At 48.7% G+C, this 22,638-nt stretch overlaps 1 protein-coding gene across 1 annotated transcript in view; it reads right to left on the reverse strand.

Moving 5' to 3' along the window:
- Positions 1 to 22,638, reverse strand: part of LOC140408747 (cytokine-dependent hematopoietic cell linker-like) — a 314,639-nt gene that overhangs the window by 48,396 nt on the left and 243,605 nt on the right. The window contains exons 13-15 of the mRNA XM_072496381.1: positions 4,853 to 4,987; positions 4,703 to 4,727; positions 4,446 to 4,464 (exon numbers count right to left, since the gene is read on the reverse strand). Of these exons, the coding sequence (XP_072352482.1) occupies positions 4,446 to 4,464; positions 4,703 to 4,727; positions 4,853 to 4,987 (179 nt within the window). The remainder of the gene's footprint in view (positions 1 to 4,445; positions 4,465 to 4,702; positions 4,728 to 4,852; positions 4,988 to 22,638) is intronic.

A 22,638-nucleotide genomic window follows, 5' to 3' on the forward strand; every position in this document is an offset into this window, starting at 1 on the left:
AGATTTTGCCACGCAGTCGTGTGTGTACAGGGAGTAGAGTAGGGGGCTAAGTACCCAGCCTTGCGGGGCCCCGGTATTGAGGACTATTGTGGAGGAGGTGTTGGTGTTCATTCTTACTGATTGTGGTCTGTTGGTCAGAAAATCAAGGATCCAGTTGCAGAGTGGGAGCCAAGTCCTAGGTTTTGGAACTTTGATATGAGCTTGGCTGGGATTATGGTGTTGAAGGCGGAGCTGTAGTCAATAAATAGGAGTCTGATGTAGGAGTCCTTGTTGTCGAGATGCTCTAGGGATGAGTGCAGGGCAAGGGAAATGGCGTCTGCTGTGAACCGATTGCGACAGTATGTAAATTGTAGTGGATCAAGGCGTTCTGGGAGTATGGAGGTGATGCGCTTCATGATCAACCTCTCGAAGCACTTCATTACGACTGAAGTCAGGGCCACCGGACAGTAGTCATTGAGGCACGTTGCCTGGTTCTTCTTTGGTACCGGTATGATGGTGGTCTTCTTGAAGCAGGTGGGGACCTCGGAATGGAGTAGGGATAGGTTAAACATGTCCGCGAATACCTCTGCTAGCTGGTCCGCGCAGGCTCTGAGTGCACGACCAGGGATCCCGTCCGGGCCCATCGCCTTCCGAGGGTTCACTTTCAGAAAGGCCAATCTGACTTCGGAAGCTGTGATGGTGGGTATGGGTGAATTATGGGCTGTTGGGGCACTCGACAGCAGATTGTTGGTTACCTGCTCGAACCGAGCATAGAATGCACTGAGTTCATCGGGGAGGAGTGCGCTGCTGCCGGAGATACTGCTCGGCTTGGCTTTGTAGCCCGTTATGTTTTTTAGTCCTTGCCACAATCACCGAGAGTCTGTCTGTGACTCTAGCTTGGTTTGGTATTCTCTCTTGGCATCTCAGATGGCTTTGCGGAGGTCGTACCTAGATTTCTTGTATATGTCAGAGTCGTCTGCCTTGAACGCCTCAGATCTTTCCTTCAGTAAGGAGTCAATCTCCTGATTGAGCCATGGTTTCTGGTTGGGGAACATACAAACTGCTTTCTTTGGCACGCAGTCATCCACACATTTGCTGATGAAGTCTGTGACGGTGGTGGCATACTCATTTAAGTTGGTCGCTGAGTTCTTAAATATGGACCTGTCCACTATCTCTAGGCAGTCACGTAAGAGCTCTTCTGTTTCCTCGGACAAGCGCTGCTATTCAGCTATGTATCACAGATATATATATAATTTTTCTGAAATAAATGGTGCATTGAAATTGTTAAAGCAACATGCAGCTCCTCGATGAAACTAATGGCATTTATTATACCATGGGTGCTGCATTTTTAAAAATTCATTTTTACGGGATATGGGCTTAGCTGACCAGGTCAGCATTTGTTGCCCATCCCTAATTGCCCTTGAGAAGATGGTGGTGAGCTGCCTTCTTGAATTGCTGCAGTACCTGAGATGTAGGTATACCCACTGTGCTGTTAGGGAGGGAGTTCCAGCATCTTGAACCAGCCACAGTGAAGGAACAGCGACATATTTCCAAGTCAGGAAGGTGAGTGACTTGGAGGGAAATTTCAGGTGGTGATGGTCCCATGTATCTGCTGCTCTTGTCCTTCTAGAAGGTGGTGGTCGTGGGTTTGGAAGGTGCTACCTAAGGAACCTTGATGAAATCCTGCAGTGTACCCTGCAGATGGTACACACGGCAGCTTCTGTGCGCTGGTGGTGGAGGGAGTGAATGTTTGTGGAAGGGGGAGCAATCAAGGGGGCTGCTTGGTCCTGGATGGTGTCGAGCTTCTTGAGTGTTGTTCAAGCTGCACTCATCCAGGCAGGTGTGAGCATTTCATCACATTTGTGCCCTGATGGTGGTGGGCAGGCTTTGGGGGATCAGGAGGTGAGTTATTTGCCGCAGGATTCCTAACCTCTGACCTGCTCTTATGACCACAGTATTTATATGGCCAGTCCAGTTCAGTTTTTGAGTAATACTGATACTACATTATACCCGAACAGACGCCGGAATGTGGCAACTAGGGGCTTTTCACAGTAACTTCATTTGAAGTCTACTTGTGACAATAAACGATTTTCATTTCATTTCATTTAATTGGTTTTGTCTGCATTCCAATAACAACATGAAAATAGATACCTATCAATTAATTCAATTTTTAACACCAAACACCGCACTTGCGCTAATGTGTTTAGAAAGGTTGTTTAGCACAGGCTAACAACAGAAAATTCTGGAAACACTCAGTTAATGGGGGGAGAAACAGAGACAGATGGGCCATAACATCCTCGGAGTGGTAATCAGCATCAGGTTGCCACTTTTTTTTAATGGCGGGGCCAGCATTCATTACCCATCCCTAATTGGCCTTCAACTGAATGTCTTGCTCGGCCATTTCGGAGGGAATTTAAGAGTCAACCACATTTCTGCGGATCTGGAGTCACATTTAGTGAACCAAACTGGTTTTGTGGTTATTATTATTAGACTTTTAATTCCAGAATTTTTATTTAATAAAAATTTCACCATCTGCCTATGGTGGGATTCAAACCCACTTCCTGAAGCATTACTCTGGGTTTCTGGTCCAGTGACAACACCAATACACCACCACCTCACCTTAGCAATTTACTTGCACTAAAATTCTTAAGCGCCTGCCTCGCCTGACTCAGGTCGGGTGAGATTTCGACAGTGCAGCACGTCCGTGGTTCCATGTCAAAGTCCAAAAGTAGAGGAGAAAAGGAGGACACGCCCCCTTTTTAAATTTTTTAAATAGAGTACCCAATTATTTTGTTTTCCAATTAAGGGGCAATTTAGCATGATCAATCCACCTGGCCTGCACATCTTTAGGGTTGCGGGGGTGAGACCCACACAGACAAGGGGAGAATGTGCAAACTCCACACCGACAGTGACCCAGAGCCAGGATTCGAACCCGGGTCCTCACCGCCATAGCCCCAGTGCTAACCACTGCACCACCGTGCTACCCGAGCCCCCTTTTTTTTAACGACACTAGCTGCAATAAAACAGATGAGTTTAAATGGTCCATTTAAAATAAGAGGCCAGCGAGAAGGTAAGTGCCTAAGGTAAGTGAATTGAATGTGGGGGGCTGGTGTTCTGATGTGCACCGAGAGTCAGATGTTGGAGTGGAGGGGGGGGGGGGGGGGGGGGGGGGCACGGCCATCGGAGGGAATGGGGGAGTTGGACATCAGGGGGTTGGAAGTGTTGGACATCAGATGTGGTGGTGGGGTCGGACATGGGTGGGGCATTTGGACATCGGGTGCATGAAATGAAATGAAATGAAAATCACTTATTGTCACACGTAGGCTTCAAATGAAGTTACTGTGAAAAGTCCCTAGTCGCCACATTCCGGCGCCTGTTCGGGGAGGCTGGTACGTGAATGTGTGGGGGTTTCGACATTGGAATGGTTGCGGGTCTAGCCAGGTGGGACAGTGGGGGGAGTTGGTCACTGGGGGATGTGGGTCGGGACTGGGGAATTGGGGGTTAGGTCGGATCAGGGGTGGATGTGTTGTTGGTGGGTGGGGTTTCGTCCGGTTGGATGATGATTGGGTTGGTAAAGGGGTCAGGTCAGGGGATGGTGGGGAATCCTGTGTGGGAGGGGAATACCGTGGGGGTCAGGGTGGCTTAGTTGGGGAGGGGCTTTCTCTCGGGGGTCAGGGATGTGGGAGTTCTCCTGTGCGAGGCTCATTCTGGGTATTTGAAATAGTTACATGAACTTATCTACACCTGGAGTTCTGTGAATTCTGTACATAAGGAAGCATATACATGTCTTGGAGAGGGGGTGGAATCTTAGGATAAGGGGGAGGCCTTTTCCAACTTAGATGATGAGAAATTTCTTCTCTCAGAAGTTTATAGGTCTTTGGAATTTTCAGTTCTTTAGTATATTCAAAGCTGAGGTCAATAGAAGTTTGGACTTTAAAGGAAGCAGGAAATATACAGATTAGATGGGAAGGTGGAGTTCAGGCTAAGTATCTGCCATGATCTTGATAATGGCCGAGCATGCTCAAGGGGTCATATCGCCTACTTCTGCTCCTCTTTCTAATGTCCTTAAGGTCTGTTTATTTTGCAATCTAGCATTCCAATTGGTTTAAAATGAATCACCAGAAATCCATATGCTGGGTTCCTGCGAATTCCCTGGAAGATTGGATTATCAAATCCCTTGTTCCTCAGGCAGGTATTCATCAGCTTGTGGTTTGGAAGAAATTTCAATCTAAAGTGAAGCCTTCATGAAATATCTTTTTATGTATCAGTCCATGCAATTTAATTTAACTTCTTCAATACACACACCAAAAAAATAATTTTAAAACTCTTATCTTTAATAATCATCTTTTTATGTTATTGTAAAATGATGTATGATTGTGATTTTTTTTAGAAAATAAAATATTTTGGCAAATGTATTGCATACATTTTCCAACAAAAACTGTTACTTTTCTTTGTAATGTACCTACCATTCTTCGGTATGAGTGCCTGCCGGGGAAGAAAACAAGAGTTATAACATTAGAGTGTAAGCATTCAGTTAATAAAACTCAAAACCATTACTATCATTTGAGGCCAGATATTAAAAGGAAGAATATGCAAATGCTTTTATTAAGTTCAAAAAGCAAGTATACAGTTCGGAAACTGACGAAAACAAACAGTGCTGTTTTACTTGCATAGTTTGGAAAAGATTTGAGAAAATGAAAAGGATCTACAAGAGTATACAGACCTCATTTTGTTTGCTCCTGTGTAATCTGAAATGAAAATAAAAGTAAGCTGATATGTTGAATTATCATATTTACTAGAGAGTAACTGTCGCTTTTGTTTTCAAGTCATAAAACCAGTTAGCTATCTCAGTTGAGTATTTGATTTAACTCACCCAATGTTATTTTCAGAGTGGGTTGTTGATGGCTTGTTTGTGGAATGCGGGAGGTGGTCAGGTCCTGAGAAACTGTGTGTGTGGCTTGGTTTAGGAGGAAGTTGTTGTAATTCTTTGGATATGCTCTTAGGAGGTCTGGAATTGCACAAAACAATTTACTGAAAAAACTGACAAACGTGACAGATGTTTTTATCATGACTTGTAAACTGAATATGACATTGAAATGTTGAAAAAGACATTTGGTGGCGCAATGTAAGGTGGAAGGCACGCACGAGGTGGCCCCCGCTGGAGTATGTACTTTTTGCCCCTTTTCTGAGGACCACGGATTGTTTACTGTCAAAAACCCACATAGTTATTGTACTAAAGATCTTGTATGATGGAAAGCCCAAAACATTCAGGGGAAAGGCAGCTGGGAGCAGTAACTCATCAACGGAAGCCTGAGGCCTCTCAGAGCTCATCGGCACGAAAAAATGGCGGAGTCAGTTTCTGGCTCTCCACCACTCCACTAACGGCCGAGGTGCTTTCTAGCTTTCTTGGCAAAAGAATTTGAAAAACATTGACGACAAATTGTCGGAAGACCTCAGGAAATCATTTGAGAGGCCTTGGCCCCCATTCGAGCTGCTTTGGAAAACTAATTAGACCATTGAAGCCCGGGGTGCCACGATCAAAGATATGTCTTAGCGGGCCACAGCGATCGGACTGCTTTGCTAGAATCGGAAATGTCCTCGGTGATCAAAACAAATAAATCGTTGAGAGCCAATATGAATGACTGAGAAAATAGGGTCCAGGAGGCAAATGATTTGGATTGCGAGGTTGCCGAAGGGAATGGAGGGCCTAACACCCATGGAGTACTTCTTGGGCATGTTCAGCAAAATGGTGGGTGAGGGTAGATTCACAACCCTGTCTGAATTGGACCGAACCCATCATAAGCTTCGGCTGAGGCCTTGTCCTGAAGATCCACCACGTCAGTGATGATGGGTTCCACAGTTTCAAGGAAAAAGAGCAGGTTTTGCGATGGGCAAAGGAACACTGCGACTTTAAGTGGGAAGGCCACTCCATCAGTTTCTATCAGGACAAGGGTGCGGGGCTGGCAAAGAAGATAGTCACGATCAATGGAGTCAAGACCGTCCTGTATAAAAATGGATTCCGGTTCTGGTTGGTCTACCCAGCTCTGCTCAGAGTAACTTTTGAGGGGAAAGACTATTTCTACGACGTACCGGGAGAGGCGGATTCTTTTATCTTGAGGCGGACTCTTTGGTTAAAAGACACAAGTTGGGCGTGGTGTAATTGGGTTTTCGGTTCGGTCGATGGGCATGTTGAATGTTACATTGGTGGGGTTTCAGGTTTGTTCTTGTTTCTTCTTGTTCTTAATGGGGTTGAGTTCTTATAGTTCTTGTTTAGATTTGGGTTTTTATACTATGTGAAGTCTTCTTTGTTATGTTAATAATATAGCTTCCTTTCGGTGAGCTAGGTATATGGGGTTTTGGTATTTTGTTGTTTGTATCTATTTTTCTTTTTCTCCAGTCGGGAGCCTCCCTGCTAACTCAGGGGTTAATTAACAGGAGCAGTTTTGAAGGGTTCGCTGTAGCTCATTATAGAGGTTTTTTAGAGAATGAGCTTAGAGTTCTTGTTTTGTTTCGGGTTGTTGGACATAGGCTTGAGTAGTTTTCATTTGTCTTGCTTCTATTTCTATGTGTACTTGGGCGTGGCTTAAGGGTAATGGTGTAGGGGACGAGTGAGGTAGTTTACTGACGGTGTCCGTAGATTTTTCTTTGTCCAGGTTTTTGACTTGGTTGGGTGGCCACCTTGCGAGGATCTCTTTGCTGTACCTTTTTAGTATCCCTTGGGTAATCTCTCTTGGTGGATAGGGCTGACTCCGGATTTGCGGGGTGGGGGGGGGGGGGGGGTGGTCGGAGATTCCCAATTCACTTGGTCACCTGGAAATTAAGGGGTTTGAATGGCCCAGTGAAAAGATCGAGGGCATTTGCTCATCTGTATAGTTTAAACTCCAACGTGATGTTTCTGCAAGAGACCCATTTGCAGGTCAGAGACGAAGCTAGGCTGTGCAAGAAGTGGGTAGGGCAGGTGTTTCATTCAGATTTAGATGTTAGGGCCAGGGGTGCGGCGATTTTCATTAACAAATGGGTTCAGTTCTCTGCTTCAAAGATTTTGGCCAAACCCAACGAAAATACTTTATTGCCTCTCTCCCCAATTCAGACTCACATCAGCTTATTTTGGGTGGGGACCGGAATTGGACCCTCGATTGGATCATTCCCAACCTAAATCTTTTCTTCCTCAGGGTTTGGCATCTTTCATGATGGAGGGGAGATAGATCCTTGGTGCTTCTTGCATCCAAGTGATGAAGATTTTTAATTTTTTTCGCATGCCCAACAAGTATTTTTGCGGAATTAGGTAGCTTTCTCCTCCCTTCAGTTGTAGTAGCTGAGTACTCAGCGATTGTTATTTTGGACCATGCCCTGCACTTTGTGGTTTTGGCGCTGGAGTCTGGCCCCACCCAACACCACGGAGATTATATATAACACCATTAGTGGATAAAAAAAAATTATGGGCATATGTCCACTGCCATAGAGGACTATATAAAATTAAACAAGAGCGAGTCAATTTCACCTTCCACATTGTGCGAAGCCCTTAAGGTGGTCCTCAGGCGGCAAATAATCTCTTACAGAGCGTATTTGGTGAGGACAATGAGGGTGGAGCAGCAGAGGCTGGTGGATTCTATTCTAGAGGTGGACTACCAGTACTCGCATGATCCTACCCCAGAATTGCTGGCAAGTAGGGAATAACTGCGCACGCAGTTCGGATTGTTGTCGGCTGGCAGGGCAGTGAGCCAGGTGTGACGCTCAAGGGGCATGTTTTATGAATAAGAGAAGGAGGCCAGTCTTCTTTTGGCTTACCAGCTTGAACACCAAGTGCCCTCCCGGGAAATCACAGATTCTCCATTCAAGCAGGAACCACATTTCCCCTCCAAGGGTTAATGCAGCTTTTGAAACTTTTTACCATGATCTTTACAGATCGGAGCCTCCGGCGGATGGGTCAGTCATGTCTGACTTTTTGGATGGCTCACTCATCCCAATTGTTGGGGTGGAGGGAAGCGGTGAATTGAAATCCCTGTTACACCCTGATGAAATCTTAAAATGTATTGCATTGATGCGATCTGGCAAAGGTGCTGGCTTTCTGATTGAATTCTATAAGTTCTCGGAGCAACTGGTGCCTTTAATTCTGGACATGTTCAATGAGTCCCTATCCTGGGGAATGCTGCCCTCTACCCTCACTCAGGACTCTATCGCTTTGCTTTTTTAAATTTATTTTTATTTTTTAGAGTACCCAATTATTTTTTCCCAATTAAGGGGGAATTTAGCGTGGCCAATCCTGCACATCTTTGGGTTGTGGGGGCGAAACCCACGCAGACACTGGGAGAATGTGCAAACTCCACACGGACAGTGACCCGGGGCCGGGATTGAACCCGGGTCCTCAGCACCGTAGGCAGCAGTGTTAACCCCTGCGCCACATGTGCCACCCACCTCTTCGCTTTTTAAGAGGGATAAAAACCCGACGGAGTATGGTTCGTACCATCCTATTTCACTTTTGAACGTAGACGTCAAGCTACTTGATAAGGTGCTGGCGCTTCGTCTGGAGGCTTGCCTCCTAAATATAATCAGACGGGCTACATAAAGGGCTGACAGTTGTCGGCCAATATACGTCGCTTGTTAAATATTGTCCTTTTCCCGTCCTCAGTGCCCGAACCTGAGGTGATTGTGCCTCTGAATGCTGAAAAGGCATTTGATAGAGAGCAGTGGGAGCATTTATTTGAGAATCTTGGGAGGTTTGGTATTGGCCACAAATTTATTTCTTGTATTCTCTAATGTATAAGGCCACCATGTTCACATGACGTCCTGTATTCTGATTATTTTCTGTTGAACAGGGGCACGAGACATGACTGCCCACTGTCCCTACTCCTGTTTTCTTTGGCAATAGAGCCGCTCACGATAGCGCTGAGGTCCTCTGTTAAGTAGAGGGGGATTGATCAGGGAGGGGGAAGCACGGGTGTCCCTTTATGTGGATGACCTACTTCTCTATATTAGAGAACCAGCACTCTCCATAAATGACATAATGAATTTGTTTAGCTCTTTTGGCTCCTTCGCTGGGAACTTGAACATCGGTAAGAGTGAATGTTTCCTGGTCAACACCTCTGAGGGGAGACTCCAACCGGGGATGTTACCTTTTCACCTTGCCAAGACAGATTTTCACGACTGCCGGTTGCGGCGATGACTAGCTAAGCCGCACTTTTCGGCGGCTCCAGCTCCAACGGACCTTCGGGCTCTTTTAAGAGCCCCAACGGGAAATTTTCGCGCGACGAAACCCGATGTGGGGTGAGTGAATAGGGAGTCCCCCCCCCAACGAAAGAGGAAAATATCGGCGGCGGCGGCTGCAGCGCGAGGAATCCTCGACGATAGGGACAGAAAGGGAGAAGACACAAGATGGCGGCGGAGAGAGCCCAGGCGACATGGGGGCCCGAGCAAGACGAATTCTTGAGACGGTGTGTGGAGCTACTAAAGAGGGAGGTGCTGACCCCGATGCTACAGGCAATTGAGGGGCTCAAGGAGGCACAAAGGACCCAGGAGACAGAGCTCCGCGTGGTGGAGCAGAAGGTGACGGATAATGAGGACGAGATCCTGGGCCAGGCAATCAAAACACAGGCGCACGAGGCGCTCCACAAAAAGTGCATTGAAAGGATTGAGGTCCTAGAAAACAGAGCGCGAAGGAAGAACCTTCGGATACTGGGTCTCCCTGAGTGAGTGGAAGGAGCGGATTGCGGGGCTTATGTAAGCACGATGCTAAGTTCATTGATGGGAGCTGAGGCCCCTGCGGGCCCCTTAGAGGTGGAGGGGGCCCATCGGATCCCGGCGAGAAGACCAAAAGCGGGAGAACCACCTAGGGCGGCAATCGTGCGATTTCACCACCTTAAAGATAGAGAAGAGGTCCTGAGATGGGCTAAGAAGGTACGGAGTAGCAGATGGGAGAATGCAGTGGTACGGGTGTACCAGGATTGGAGTGCGGAGGTGGCGAGAAGGAGGGCGAGTTTTAACCGAGCCAAGGAGGTGTTACACAAAAAGAAGGTGAAGTTCGGGATGCTGCAGCCGGAACGACTATGGGTCACGTACCAGGAGAGACATCACTATTTCGAAACGGCGGAAGAAGCATGGACCTTTATTAAAGATGAGAAATTGGATCGGAACTGAGGGACTGATACTGTAGGGAATGTTATTGTCGATGTAAATAGAGAAGTAAATTGGGAAGGGGGGAGACACTAAGAAATGTGGGTGCCGGTGAGGGGGGGAAAGAAGGGACATAGGGGGAGAATGAGGAATGGGAGTGGGAGGGGAAAGGGAGCTGCGCCACAAGAGGCGGGTCAGATATAGGGATGTTCCCGCGCCAGAAAGATAATGGCGGGAAGACAGGCGCAAGGCAGATGGGAGTTCCCCACACGGGAGGGTCAAGGAGGGAGCAGGAGTAGCCGGGGTCAGTTGAAGTCAGCTGACTTGCGGAAGTAATATGGGGGGAGCAATCACGCTAGAAGGGGATCTAGCGGGGGGGGGGGGGGGGATAACTGGGTTGCTGCTGCGGAAATCAAAGAGGAAATGGCTAAAGAGTGGGTGGACGGGGATGGAATGCGACGCCTGGGGAGCGAGTGGGAGCGCGGAAGCGGGATACGGGACTGGCCTAGAGAAGGTGATGGCTAGTCGACACGGGAAGGGGCAGGTAGCCCCCTAGTGAGGCTGATCACGTGGAACGTGAGAGGCCTGAATGGACCGATTAAAAGGGCCCGAGTGCTCACGCACTTGAAAGGACTAAGGGCAGACGTGGCTATGCTCCAGGAGACGCACCTGAAGGTGGCGGACCAAGTTAGGTTAAGGAAAGGATGGGTGGGACAGGTGTTCCACTCAGGGCTGGATGCAAAGAATAGAGGGGTGGCCATAATGGTGGGGAAACGGGTAGCATTTGAAGCAAGGAGCATTGTAGCAGATAGCGGAGGTAGATATGTAATGGTGAGTGGCAGGCTGGAGGGAATGGAGGTCGTGCTGGTTAACGTATATGCCCCGAATTGGGACGATGCGGGATTTATGAGACGGATGTTGGGTCGTATACCGGACCTGGAGGTAGGAAACTTGATATTGGGAGGGGACTTCAACACCGTGCTGGACCCAGGGTTAGATAGATCCAGATCTAAGACCGGATGAAGGCCGGCAGCGGCCAAGGTGCTCAAGGGGTTTATGGACCAAATGGGGGGAGTGGATCCATGGCGATTTCTTAAACCGAGGGCCAGGGAGTTCTCCTTCTTCTCCCATGTCCATAAAGTGTACTCCCGGATAGATTTTTTTGTTCTGGGAAGGCCGTTGATCTCAAGGGTGGAAGAAGCTGAGTATTCAGCCATAGCGGTTTCGGACCATGCCCCACACTGGGTGGACCTGGAACTAGGAGAGGAAAGGGAGCAGCGAGCACTCTGGCGATTAGATGTGGGATTGATGGCGGATGAGGGAGTGTGTGGAAGAGTGCGGGGATGTATTGAGAGGTACCTGGAGGCCAATGACGACGGGGAGGTCCGAGTGGGAGTGGTATGGGAAGCACTAAAAGCGGTGGTCAGAGGAGAGCTGATCTCCATTAGGGCCCACAAAGGGAAAACAGAGGCCAAGGAAAGGGAAAGATTACTGGGGGAGATTTTAAGGGTGGACAGGGAATTTGCGGAGACCCCGGAGGAGGGACTGTACAGGGAGAGAAGACGACTCCAGACGGAGTTCGACCTTTTGACCACCAGAAGGGCAGAGGTGCTGTGGAGGAAGGCACAGGGGAGGAGGTATGAATATGGGGAAAAGGCTAGTCGCCTGCTGGCCCATCAGCTGCGAAAGAGGACAGCGGCGAGGGAGATAGGGGGAATTAGAGACGAAAAGGGAGCTACGGTGCGGAGAGCAGGGAAGATAAACGAGGTGTTCAAGACCTTTTATGAAGGACTGTATAGGTCCCAACCCCCGGAGGGAGAGGAGGGGATGCGGCAGTTCCTGGATCAATTGAGGTTCCCGAGGGTGGAGGAGCAGGAGGTGGAAGGCCTGGGGGCACCGGGTGGGGTGGACGAGGTTATTAAGGGGCTGGGGAATATGCAAGCAGGGAAGGCTCCGGGACCAGACGGGTTCCCGGTGGAATTTTATAGAAAATACGTGGACTTGTTGGCCCTGCTGTTGGTGAGGACGTTTAATGAGGCCAGGGAAGGAGGGACTTTACCCCCGACAATGTCGGAGGCGACGATATCGCTAATTCTGAAGCGGGATAAAGATCCGTTGCAGTGCGGGTCCTGTAGACCTATTTCATTATTGAATGTGGACGCCAAATTGCTGGCAAAGGTACTGGCATCGAGGATAGAGGACTGTGTCCCGGGGGTGGTGCACGAAGACCAGACAGGGTTCGTAAAGGGGAGACAACTGAATGTCAACGTGCGACGACTATTAGGGGTGATAATGATGCCCCCAGTGGAGGGGGAGGCAGAGATAGTGGCGGCAATGGATGCAGAGAAGGCATTTGATAAGGTGGAGTGGGAGTACTTATGGGAGGTGCTAAGGAGGTTTGGGTTCGGGAACGGGTTTATTAGCTGGGTCAAACCCCTTTATGGGGCCCCAACGGCAAGTGTGGTCATGGGTCGGCAAAGATCGGAGTATTTCCGACTATATAGGGGAACAAGACAGGGATGCCCGCTATCTCCATTGTTGTTCGCGTTGGCAATTGAACCTCTGGCCATGGCGTTGAGAGTCTCCAGGAAATGGAGAGGGGTGATTAGAGGGGGAGAAGAACACCGAGTGTCGCTATACGCAGATGACCTACTGTTGTATGTGACGGACCCAGTGGGGGGGATGACAGAGGTCATGCAGATATTGAGGGAGTTCGGAGATTTCTCGGGATATAGGCTTAACATGGGGAAGAGTGAACTATTCGTGATACACCCTGGGGACCAGAGTAAAGAGATAGAAGGCCTGCCTCTAAGGAAAGTGGAAAGAAACTTCCGATACCTGGGGATTCAGATCGCCAGGAGCTGGGGAACCTTACACAGACTTAATCTGACACGATTGGTAGAACAAATGGAGGAGGACTTCAAGAGGTGGGACATGCAGCCTCTGTCGTTGGCGGGCAGAGTGCAGGCAATTAAGATGATGGTCCTCCCGAGGTTCTTATTTGTATTTCAATGTCTCCCTATACTAATCACTAAGACCTTTTTAAAAAAAAATAGACAGGAGCATCATGAGCTTCGTGTGGGCAGGGAAAGTCCCGAGGGTAAGGAGGGGGTTCCTACAACGTAGCAGAGACAGAGGAGTATTGGCGCTACCGAATTTGGGCGACTACTATTGGGCCGCCAATGTGGCGATGATTCGTAAATGGATGATGGAGGGAGAGGGAGCGGCGTGGAAAAGACTGGAGAGAAAGTCCTGTAAAGGGACGAGCCTAGAGGCGCTGGTGACGGCGCCGCTACCGCTCTCACCAAAAATGTTTACCACAAACCCAGTGGTAGCGGGAACATTGAATATTTGGGGACAATGGAGGCGACAGAGAGGTGCGCGGGGAGCCCTGGTGGGGTCCCCAATCAGGAACACCCACAGGTTTGCCCCAGGAAGGATGGATGGAGGATTTCAGAGCTGGCACCAGTTGGGAATTAGGAGGGTGGGAGATTTATTTATAGATGGGACGTTTGCGAGCTTGGGAGCATTGGAGGAAAAGTATAAGTTGCCCCGGGGAAACTTCCTTAGATATATGCAGGTGAGGGCGTTCACAAGACAACAGGTGAGGGAATTTCCGCTGCTCCCGACACAGGGGATCCAGGACAGAGTGGTTTCAGGGGTGTGGGTCGGGGAGGGCAAGGTGTCAGAGATATACCGAGAGATGAGGGAAGAGGGGGAGGAGCTGGTGGGCGAATTAAAAGGAAAGTGGGAAGAAGAGCTCGGGGAGGAGATAGAGGGTATGTGGGCTGATGCCCTAAGCAGGGTAAATTCCTCTTCCTCGTGCGCCAGGCTTAGCCTGATTCAATTCAAGGTGCTACATAGAGCACACATAACGGGAGAAAGATTGAGCAGGTTCTTCGGAATGGAGGACAAGTGTGGGAGGTGCGGCGGAAGCCCGGCAAACCACGCACATATGTTTTGGTCATGCCCGGCACTGGAGGGGTATTGGAAGGGAGTGACGGGAGTGATTTCGAAGGTGGTGAAGGTCCGGGTCAAACCAGGCTGGGGGCTAGCTTTATTTGGAGTTGCGGATGAGCCAGGAGTGAAGGAGGCGAAAGAGGCCGACGTTGTGGCCTTTGCGTCCCTAGTAGCCCGGTGTAGGATTTTACTCATGTGGAAGGAAGTGAAACCCCCCGGACTGGAGGCCTGGATAAACGATATGGCGGGGTTCATAAAACTGGAGCAGATGAGGTTTGCGCTGAGAGGATCGACTCAAGGGTTCACCAGGCGGTGGCAGCGATTCCTCGGCTACCTAGGGGAACGTTAGAGGGAAGACAGATGACCAGCAGCAGCAGCCCAGGGGGGAGGGGGGGAAAGTTTTATTTTATGTTAAATGATTAGTTTACCATGTTGGTTAGCCATTTGTTCACTGTTAAATTCTCTTTTTTGTTATGTTTGATGTGTAAGGGGAAAAAATTGTGATCGAAAAATTTTCAATAAAATATATTTTTTAAAAAAAGACAGATTTTCACTATCTGGGGGTCTGAGTGGCCTGCAATGGGCCTCACTTCATAAATTAAACTGCACTAGTCTGGTTAGTGGTATTAAAGCAGACGTGCAGAGGTGGATCAACCTCCCCCTATCCTTGACGGGTACAGTTCAGACTATTAAAATGCTCCCAAGACTTTTATTTCTTTCAGCGCCTCCCTAATTTTCTCCCCAAGTCCTTTTTATCAAGGTCAACAAATTGGTACCTTTTTTTGGGCGGGTTGGGCTTCCAGAATCCATGGTGCTCTGCTCCAGAGGGACAGATAGTCACGGGGCCAGGCCCTTCACAATTTTATGACTTATTATTGGGCATTTAATATTCGGAAAATATTGTGGTTTAGCAATCCTGGAACCATATGGGGACAATTGAACAAATAGTTTCTGCACCGTTACCTTTTCCCCTGTTAGATTTTCCTCAAATACCGTGGAGGTCTATTCCCTGAAAATCTGGACACAGTTTAGGCAGCATTTCAATCTTCTTTCCCTGACTTCGCCTCGCCCCTATTTGCAATAATCACCTTTTCCTACCTGCTGGTTTGGACTCGACATTTAAATCTTGGGAGGTGAAGGGTCTGGAGCGGATTGGAGATCCATTCATGGAGGGAGGTTTTCTAGTTTTAACGAATTGGTTGGGAAATAACAGGTGCCCAGTTCCATTATTTTTTTGGGAAATTCACCATTATCCACGTAAAGTTTTTCCCTCATTTCCTTTGGCGCCATCCTCTTCCTTGATGAAGAAGTTTCTGTCTTTGGCTAGGCCTGACAGGGGGTACTATTTCGTATAGATATGTGATGCGACCATCAATTCACACAAGACAATGAGTAGAAGTGAACAGTGGTTTTAATCAGCTAGATCTGTGCCTGCCTGCGACTGCTCTGTACTGAGAGCTGCCTACAGGCTGCAGATCTATATACCTCCCCCGAGGGGGTGGAGCCATAGGCGGAGCCCACAAGAGAATCAACATAATACAATACAGTGCAATGCAATACAATGGTGAATGGTAGCAGTAATACATTCACCACAATATGGTCATATTCTTTCATTGGATTCTGCTCCATTGAATGGTGTGAGCGTGAAATGAGAGAGTCAATTGGGTCCCATTCTTAATGGGGAGGCGTGAAGCGAGACCATACATAGGGTTAGCTCCACCTCTTCACATGCTCAGCTGAGTAGGATTCACTTTAAGGTTTTGCACTTGACCAAGGCAAGGATATGTGGGTTCTTCCCTGGGGTTGAGGATGAGTGTGAGTGCTGTTCTCGTGGGCCGACTAACCATACACATATGTTCTGTTCTTGTCCCAAGTTGATAGGCTTCTGGGCTTCTTTCTTTCACACCACATCAGAGATACCCGATGTAGATTTGTATCCGTGTCTGCTGGTGGCCATATTTGGGGTGTTAGATTCGCCAGTGATTCAGTTTGGGGCGAAGGCGGATGTCCTCGCCCTTGCCTCGTTGATAGCCCAGAGGTGAAATTTGCTTGGGTGGCGTCTCCCACTCCGCCTCGTGCCTCAGTTTCACTGGGTGACCTAATGTCATTTTTACATTTGGAGAAGGTTAAGTTCACTATCAGGGGGTCGGTAGAGAGTTTTTACCTAAGATGGCAGCCATTTATTTCCTTTTTCAAGAAGTTAGTCACCGTCAGCTGTTAGGAGGTTTAGGTTAGTTTTTGTATTTAAGTTTTCTTCTCTTCTCTTGTATTTTTCTGTTTGATTGTTTCGGGTTGTTTTGGTTATTATGAAAATTTCTGAATAAACATATTTTCAAAGAAAAAGAAATGTTGAAGAAACATTTAAATTGGTGATAATAATGCATTGCTTTTGTTTCCAGATCCTCAAGAACATTTCTAAGGAAGTCAAAGCATAATACTCTTTCCCACACAATATTGCTTCAAAATTGATGATCCACCATTGTAAAATCCCTTTCTCAAAAATGGTTCTTCCAAGTCGGGTTTAAAAATCTAAAAATAAGCCTGTCACCTCCGTTGCGTGGACAACCATTCCATAGTGATAAAGGTAAGAGGCGTGGTACAATACCTCCAAAGATGCACAGCCAATTTCTGATCTGTGGTGCCAGGTCTTTAAACACCTTGAAGGAAGTTTTGAACATTTGGACAATCCTTGCAACTTCCCCAATTACATTCTGTTGCCCGGGTGGCGAAATAATATGAAGCAGATCTTTCTTACTGAAAAATTGAATTATTTAAAAGCTTGCCCCTTGTCAGAGACCAACTCTGTTAGAAATCCATATTGGGCAACTAAATACTGTCAGTTATCAATCAGAATAACATTGGGATACTTAGATTGAAAATCCAAAATTGACTTAAATTCTCTGCCATTGATTGCCCAATATTTATAGTTCGATGATCTGTCAGGCTGGACACTCATGAACGGCATCTTCCGTGTTGCTATCTGGGAAAGACACATTGTTCTAGATGACCCTTTCATTCTAAGTATACCAGGATGACTGGCGTGCAAACTCTGGATCCCAGCAATTTGGAATTGAGGTGGAGAAACAAAATCCAGGAAGCCAGCTTCTCTTCAATTGATCATTCATCTCGATGCCGACTGCATAATTGTAGTTTAGTTGGAAAACCCCCAACATGGGGGAAACCAATTGCAATGCGTTATTTGACACTGGAGCATAACGTCTGTCATTGACCATGATTGGAAGTGAGTTCAGCTGCTCAGTAAAATACAATTGTGATGGTCAGGTTTTCCATCAGTACATGGAACTGATGCATGTAAGTGTGACATAAAATCTACATTGGCATTCAATTTTGGTAGTTTAAACTTGATGTCATATATATCAGCTGATAACTGTATGGGCTGGTTTTGAATTTATACTGAAGCTGAAACAGATATTTCATTGTTCCGAAAGAATGTGACAGTTAAACATCTATGATCAGTATACAGAGCAAACAATGCTTGAAAAGGTATGTATAAAATGTTTTCACTTCAATATAATTGCAAGGGTTTCCTATTGATTAGTGGCTAACTGGCCTTAGATGTAGTTAGGGCATGGGAGGTGAATGCTTTCAGTTGTTTCGAACAGACAGGGTGTCGGTCAATTTCATGTACCTGATTGATGCATCAACAGATAAAATCAGTGGCAAATTAAGGTCACACTGTCCAAGCGGCTCTGCACATGCTAGTAAAGTCTTACTAAGAGAGTCTATTCAATGGGTATGTGACCATCAACATATTTGGAATAAAGTTCTGGTAATAATTGGCCAGAATGACTGCAACTCTTGTTTGTTGGAATTAGGAGCGAGGTCATTGCTTCAACTTTCTTCTTTGCTGATTGAATACCAAGTTTGTTAACAATAAAAGAACAAATACTCGAGGGAGCATTGTAGCAGTGAGCAATTGAACAATTCTACTCAAAGATCACATTCATGTAAATGCTTGAAAACGGCTTTGAGATTTTGCAGATGTTCCTACTCTGATCTTCCTGAAACTAGGAGATGCTCCAAGATTCACTCAGTTCCTCGGAGATTGGTTCAAAGTGTCTCCATGGCTTTTAGAAATATATGTACTGCAGATGCTCAACAAAAATGCAACCTTGTGACAATGAGGTCCTCGATGTGCATTTACTGTTGTTAAATTTGGCCTTTCTTCAGGAAACTGTAATTAAAGGTAAGCCTGAGAAAAACCTTTATAAAGCAATGCAATTTAGAAAAGTGTTGGCTGCCACTGAGATTGGCAAACTCTTCAGCACTGAGCAGCGAATTTTGATGAACACCTATTCTCTAGGCACTATTTATATCAGTCAGATCTTTCTGCAGATGCCGTTAGGCTTGCCCATAGCACTGGTGTAATTGTTTAAACGAACGCCTTCATGCGATCTAATTCAACAATAAAAATTTACATTTATATGGCGCTTTCAACATGTAAAGCGTCCCAAAATGCTTCACATGTGTTATCACATAGATTTTGAACCTACTGTACACAAAGAAATGTTGAGGGAGAGGGATAGTGGCAGGAACTAAAAGCTTGGTCTGGGACAGGGGTTTAAGAAGCAGCATAAAGGGTGAAGAGAGAAATGGAAAGGTTTAGAGAAGACAACATTTCAGAGCTTAGGGAAGATACAGGGGTCTGGATTCTCCATCATCGGTAGCGGACTACCTGATGCGGCGGAGAATCCCACGTCAGGGAGAAATTGCGATTGGCGCCGGGCGAGAATCACGTGGGCGAGAATCACTATAAGTATGGACAAGCATGACCCTGATGTGGTGGACCTTCCTGTGGGCCAAGGGGGTAACCCCTGAGGAAGATTGTGCCAAATTCCATTCGAGGGCCACTCTCCCCCCACAATGCAAGATCTGCCCACTCCATCCCCAGCAGACCCTCCCTACCGCTCACCCAGGGACCCCTAAATAAAGGGACCCCCCCCCCAGCGACCACCTAAATAAAGGGACCCTCCCAGAGACCACCTAGATAAAGGCACCCCAGAGGCCCCCTAAATAAAGGCATTCCCCCAGGCCCCCAAGAAAAGAGACCCCCGTCAGGAAGCCTCTAGAAAAGAGACCCCCATCAGGAAGCCCACCAGAAAAGGGAAACCTGTCTGGAAGTTAGAGAGCAGTCCAGCAGTGAACAAAAGTACTGTTTTAACACTCACCTGGGCATGCACCTGCTGGCTTAAACAAAAGAAGCACCATGTGTCCATTTCTGGAATGAGAAACCAGGCAGCTGTGTTTAAACCCCTCAGACGCTTGAGCTGCAAGCCATTCATTCATTTCCCTTGCTGGGCTGTTATTGACAGCTTCCACACACACAGCTGTCAATCTGGCTTCATTCACTTCCTTAACAGTTGAGTAACTCTGAAGTGCTCTAACCACAGTGTTTATAAACATCAATCACTTCAAAGAGAGTTAAGAGCTTTCCAAATCCCCTTCAGGCTTGAGTGCTTTTGAAGTGGTCAAGTGGAATTTTACAGCTTTAACTATCTTTGAAGTGATTGATGTAATAAACATTGTGGTGAGAGCACTTAAGTTACTCAACCGTGAAGGAAGATGAATGAAACAAGGTTGACAGCTGTGTGTGTGGAAGCTGTCAATCACACCTAGTAAGGGAAATTAATGAATGGCTTGCAGTTCTCTTTCCAGGAATTGATACGTGGTGCTTTCTGTGTCTGAGCCAGCAGATGCATTGCACGGGTGAGTGTGGCAATAGTAATTATCTTCATTGCCTCTGTCTGGTTTTATCTCTAGCTTCCAGACAGGGGTATCTTTTCTGGGTGAGGCCCTTTAGGGGGTCCTTGGGGGGGGGGGGGGGTCCCTTTATTTAGGGGGTCTCTTCCTTTAGGGTGTCTCTGGGGGGGGGGTTCCTTTATTTAGGGGGTGTCTACATGGGAATCCTTATTTAGGGGGGCTCTGTGGGGGAGGTGAGTCAGGTCACCCTAATATTTGGGGGAAGGGGGGAACCCAGAAAATCCGGGGACTGAATTCCAATGCGAGGTGGTGGTGGGGGGGGTGGCCCACTGTTGGGATGGCCTCAGGATGTCACCCTCTGATGCTCCGCCCCCGATGGGCCAACTACACGATGGTGTGGAACACGTGTCCTCTCACATTTCGTAAACCTGGCATGACGGCAGCGGAGCCATTCCACTGACAGGGGGGGGCTTTGGCTGGGGCTGGGGGGACTGGTTGGGGTGGTCCGGGGGAGGCGAGAGGGATTACAGAGGGGCAGCTTTTGGCAGGCCGAGTCCACGTGGGGCCGGCACCATGTTGTACGGTGCGGCCGCCGTGCGCATGCGTGGCCACGGACCTGGCCATTCTGCGTCCATAACGGCAGGTAAAGCCGGGGGACTTTACATGGCGCGGCTGATAGCCCCCACCGGGCGGAGCATCGGTGTGGAGGCGCCGCCGACATTTTGGTCGTAAGACCAGACGGATCCTGCAGACAATGCAGCTGAATTGGAGAATCCAGCCCATGGGGCGAGATTCTCCGATATCGGCGCGATGTCCGCCGACCGGCGCCAAAAACGGCGCAAATCAGTCCGGCATTGCTCCGCCCCAAAGGTGCGGAATCCTCCACATCTTGGGGGCCGAGCCCTAACCTTGAGGGGTTAGGCCCGCGCAGGACTGATTTCCGCCCCGCCAGCTGGAGGAAAAGGCCTTTGGTGCCCCGCCAGCTGGCGCGGAAATGACATTGCCTCGCGGCGCATGCGCGGGAGCGTCAGCGGCCGCTCACAGCATCCCCGCACATGCGCTGTGGAGGGAGTCTCTTCCGCCTCCGCCATGGTGGAGACCGTGGCGAAGGCGGAAGGAAAAGAGTGCCCCCACGGCACAGGCCCGCACGCAGATAGGTGGGCCCCGATCGCGGGCCAGGCCACCGTGGGGGCACCCCCCCGGAGCCAGATCGTCCCGCGCCCCCCCCAGGACCCCGGAGCCCGCCCGCGCCGCCTTGTCCCGCCGGTAAGAGAAGTGGTTTAATCTACGCCGGTGGGACAGGCATTCTAGCAGCGGGACTTCGGCCCATCTGGACCGGAGAATCGCGGGGGCGGACCCGCCAACCGGCACGGCGCGATTCTCGCCCCCGCCGAATCTCCGGTGCCGGAGAATTCGGCAACCGGCGGGGGCGGGATTCACGCCCGCCCCCGGCGATTCTCCGACCTGGCGGGAGGTCGGAGAATCTCGCCCAAGGTCTTCCAAATGGAGAGTCTCGCCCAGGGTTGAATTCACCGTTGCCCAACTCCGTTGATGGGTTCCCCGATCTGCGGGAGAAAAGAGCTATGGCAGAAAATAGGATCGGCACCAGGTGCCAATCCCGTTCTGATGCTTTGGTCCAGCGCCAGCGGTGGCACGAGCTACACGCCCTGGGCTGGTGGTGTCATGCAAATCGGTGATTTTCACCCATTTGCATCTGTTTAACAGGTGGAAACCCAAATTTCTGAGCACCGGTTTGACATGGGGTACCCTTCATCAATAGGAAGCGGTTCCACTCCATGAATTTGCAGTAGGTGTGAGCCCACCAGCTGCACATCATGCATGCATGTCTGTGCCCGATATCCAGGCAGCGTGCACAATGCGTACATCCTGGTGCACTCTGAGGTTCCCAGCATCTTCGAGGTGCTCCCTCGGGTGGGAGCTGGTTAGTGGGCGACAAGGGTTACCCTCTGAGATCATGACTAATGACACCTGTGAGGAGGCCCCAGACCAAGGTGCAGACCCGTTATAATGGCGCTTGCACAGCAACCAGATGCGTCATTGAGCGGTGCATCAGCTTACTCAAGATTTGCTTAAGCTGCCTGGACCATTCTGGTGGGGTGTTCCAATATGGCCGCCAGAGGGTATTGAGCATTGTGGTGGCCTGCTGCCTACTTCATGACATCGCGCAGCAGTTGGGTTACATGCTGGATGAGGAGGAGGAAGAATGACAGACTTCATCTGATGAGGAGGATGAGGATGGTGTCTAAGAAGACCTGGGTGTGGAGCCTGAGCTAACATGGCAGACCGTCCAATGCGTGATCTAGGACCACTGCACAGGCGACAACCTCATTACTTCCCAATTTTATCAACCAGGAGGCCGGGACAGCGGCAGCTCTGCAGGCCCGACCCACCTGTTTTACCCCGTCCCCTACTTCAAACCCACCTACTCACCACCCCCTACACAAAATCCGTCTTCTCCCGAGACTCTCAACTCTTTGCTTTCCCTCAGTTCACCCACCCCTTCTCTGTCCCTTAGTCCATTCACCTCTTCTCTCTCCTTTAGCCTTCAATCCACCTTCTCCCTAACCTTCCACCCCTTCCCACTACTACAGCTCCCCCTCTGAGGGTCATACTAGCATCACCATCGGGTGTTAGCTCTGCGTTAGCTGTATCAGCAGGAAGGAGGAGGATAATGTCGACTCGCTGTGAGATGAGCTCTGCTGCTCCTTGTTGGTAAAGTCTGACTCCCGTCTTTCAAACAATATGCCACCGTCCAGCCAGATGATCCTTGTATGTGTGCTGGCGATTCCTCTTGTAGGCCCAAAATGTTGGGCGGATAAGTTGTGGGAGATGGTGAACGGTTAGGGC

The sequence above is a fragment of the Scyliorhinus torazame genome, chromosome 3, assembly GCF_047496885.1.
Source record: "Scyliorhinus torazame isolate Kashiwa2021f chromosome 3, sScyTor2.1, whole genome shotgun sequence".
Lineage (NCBI taxonomy): Eukaryota > Metazoa > Chordata > Chondrichthyes > Carcharhiniformes > Scyliorhinidae > Scyliorhinus > Scyliorhinus torazame.